Source organism: Cebus imitator, unplaced genomic scaffold (genome assembly GCF_001604975.1).
Source record: "Cebus imitator isolate Cc_AM_T3 unplaced genomic scaffold, Cebus_imitator-1.0 Scaffold484, whole genome shotgun sequence".
Classification (NCBI taxonomy): Eukaryota; Metazoa; Chordata; class Mammalia; order Primates; family Cebidae; genus Cebus; species Cebus imitator.
Genome location: NW_016107799.1, coordinates 532,814 through 535,890, shown reverse-complemented (window position 1 = coordinate 535,890; position 3,077 = coordinate 532,814). Strand labels below are relative to the sequence as shown.

Sequence of the window (3,077 nt, the reverse complement as noted above, 5' to 3'; positions counted from 1 at the left end):
TGGAGTTTATTTTGTGATCCAAGTGGAACCACTACACTTCACTTTCTCCTCACCTCCACCTCTGAGGGAGCAACGAATAGAAAGGTAGATCTCCAAAAGCTTTGAATAGCTGTCGCTGACTTCCACGCGGCCGTCTTCATTCCTTGGTCCCTGAGCCGCAGCCGCCAGCGGGCCAGGCACTACTTTCAGTCTGCGGTGGTTCCGCCGACCCTCCCGCGGCTCCTGCCCCGCCCGCGCCGGCGGAAGGAGACGCGCGGCGCGCCGCCGCCGCCGCCGGAGGAGGGAGACGGAGCAGTACTGGCCGCGGCACGGTGGCGGCGGCGGCGGCGCGGCGGGCGGCTCGGCTGCCTCGGGCCGTAGACGGCCGCTTAGGGATTTCTGTCAGTTTTTTTGTGTGGCGCTGTCGCCCAAGGCTGCGAATCTGGGAGTCCCCAGGAGCGTTTAGGGGAGGGACCGAGGTCGCTGTGTCCTGAACAGAGGGGCCGGTGCGCCCGGAGTCTGCGCTCGTTCGCGGAACCGCTGCGGTGCCCCGGTCCGCTCTCCTCAGCATGAGCAGCCCGTAGGAGCGAGGTCTCACCGGTTCCCTCGCACTGGAGGCGGCAGCGGCCGCTTCGGCAGCGACAGTTATGGCGGTGGAGACGCGGCCGGAGCTGGTGGGGAAGCGGTTCCTGTGTGTAGCGGTCGGCGACGAGGCGCGTCAGGAGCGCTGGGAGAGCGGACGCGGCTGGCGAAGCTGGCGAGCGGGGGTCATCCGAGCCGTGTCACACAGGGACAGCCGCCATCCGGACCTAGCGGTAAGAGAACGAGCGCCCCCTCCCCTCACCACCCGTACCTTGAGGGCTTCCCTGTGGCACCTGGCTCAGCCCGGCCAACTGGCCGTCACGCCCCTCTGCCGAGCCCTCCGCGCATTTACCCGCAGCCCTTACCCAGGTCCTGCCTCTCTACGAGTGGCTTCCTCTGTGGAGGCGGTGTGGGAGCTGGACTCCCGGGACAACCACGGAGGCCGTTTTGGCCCCCATCCCGGAGGAGTCGACCGCGGCTCCCCGCTGTGGCGCCTGGGCGACCGCGGAGACCTCCCCGAAAGGCGGAGCTGCGATCCGGACGCCGCGCGGGCAGGTGGGGTAGGGGGCGGACCTGGTGGCGATAAGTGGCTAGCTTCCCTGGCATCACTTTTCTTGGAGAAGTCTTCATAGTGCTGTAGCTCAGGACTTAAAACTTATCCTATAAGGTTGCTGAAGGGGAGAGAGAAAAGGAAAAAGACATTCTCATACAGCCCGGGGATTCCTGTGTGTTTTAGAGGCAGAGGTCGTGGCTTTGACTGTGCCGCGATTCATCCTTCACTTAATAGATAACTTGACTTTCTGACCGGAAGGGATAAAAGTGAAAGTATCTGATATGGAGGGTGATCTCTCTCTCTGTTTCCAATGTGTTTTTTTTGATAGTGCTTTGGAGTCAAGATGTTTCTGGGTTTTACACGATTTTAAATAAGAAAAATGTTGTCAATTAAAATATTAAATACCATGCAGAATATAGTATCTTTTTCTTTGCTTTCTTTTCCTTACATGTGACATTGCCAGTGTTTTCTTTGAGTAGTGTAGATATGTGCATGATTTTGAGCTGGAATATGCTCTATTGTGTTCCAAGTGCGTTCTCGCTGAGGGGCAGCTTGAACGTAAGGGGCGGAGTAGAGACAAGACGTAGACTAGACTTCCCAAGGTTGATTTATGAATACATTATCTATGAAATTCAGTTACAGTGTCCTGAGCCGCTTTTTTTCACTGAAAATTTCAAATTCAGGAATATTTTTTCCCTTTGTATGCATACAAACTTACAATTCCAAATTCACTGTAATGTCTGTACGGGTACCTACCTAATATTTTTTTGCCTACCTATTTTAATAGTTTCCGAGGGTGTTTTTGTATGGGTTTTCGTGGTTAATGTGGTATGTATTAATGTTGATTCGATATTGCAGAATAGGTGTGTTTTGCTAATAGGTGTTTCTAACAGGAAGTAAGCAGAAGAGAGGTTGTTTTGAAGGTTTTGGCTGGTTATTTTTATACAAAAATGTATAATCTTCCTTATGGTTGATGTTAATGGTTCTAGAAATTATGGCAGTTCAATTCAGTAACTACTTGTATTTTGTTTGTGTAAAAGGCTGAGAAGAAAGGATTGCTAGAGCTCAGGACTTGGAGTTTAGCCTGGGCAACATAAGTGAGACCTCCTATCTCTAAAAAAAGAAAAGAAAAAAAATATATATGTATATATAAATGACTTAATTGTTTTCTTAGTTGGGAATTTAAATGATGTAAATAGCCAGTTTACATGTTAGTAAATGGTAAGATGTTAAGCTGGGTATTAAAGAATAAATTATCTGTGGATGGTAGGGATTGACTGGAAAGAATAGGAAAGAATTTCTTCAGGTGATGGAAATGTTTCCTACTCTGATTGTTGGTTACACAGGTATATACATTTGTCAAAACTTACTGAATTGACACTATCTTTGTGTTTCACTCTATGTAAATTTTATCAAAAAAAGAAAAATGTATGTTGAACCATAACTATGTGTGAACCCTTGATAAGTTTTCCTTTAAGTCTGTATTTGAAAATTTGAATATTACTAATTTAGTTTTTTTAGCTTAGAATCTACTATTTTAGATTTATTTCCAGACTTTCTTACATTGACATTTCTTATATGAAACTTGGAATAGTTTGGCATTAACATAATGTAATATTCCTGTTGGACTTTTGTTACTGCAGAGTGGATTTTAAGTTATATGAAATTAGGCTGGGTGCAGTGGGTCGTGCCTGTAATCCCAACACTTTGGGAGACTGGCATGAGAAGATACTTGAGTGCAGGAGTTTGAGACCAGCCTGAACAACATTGTGAAACCCTGTCTCTTCAAAAAATACAGAAATTAGCTGGGTATAGTGGTGCATGCCTGTGGTCCCAGCTATTGGGGAGGCTGAGGTGGGAGGATCACCTGAATGCAGTGAGGTTGAGACTGCAGTGAGCCAAGATTATGCCACTGCATTCCAGCCTGGGCAACAGAGTGAGACCCTGTCTCTAAATTTAAATA

General features: G+C 48.4%; 1 protein-coding gene across 1 annotated transcript in view; it reads left to right on the top strand.

Annotated features, from left to right (window-relative positions):
* The first annotated feature begins 305 nt into the window (after window positions 1-305).
* The window catches only part of JMJD1C (jumonji domain containing 1C), a 287,926-nt gene continuing 285,154 nt past the window's right edge, over window positions 306-3,077 (top strand). Inside the window, exon 1 of the mRNA XM_017512974.2 lies at window positions 306-794. Within this exon, the coding sequence (XP_017368463.2) occupies window positions 627-794 (168 nt within the window). The 5' untranslated portion in view covers window positions 306-626. The remainder of the gene's footprint in view (window positions 795-3,077) is intronic.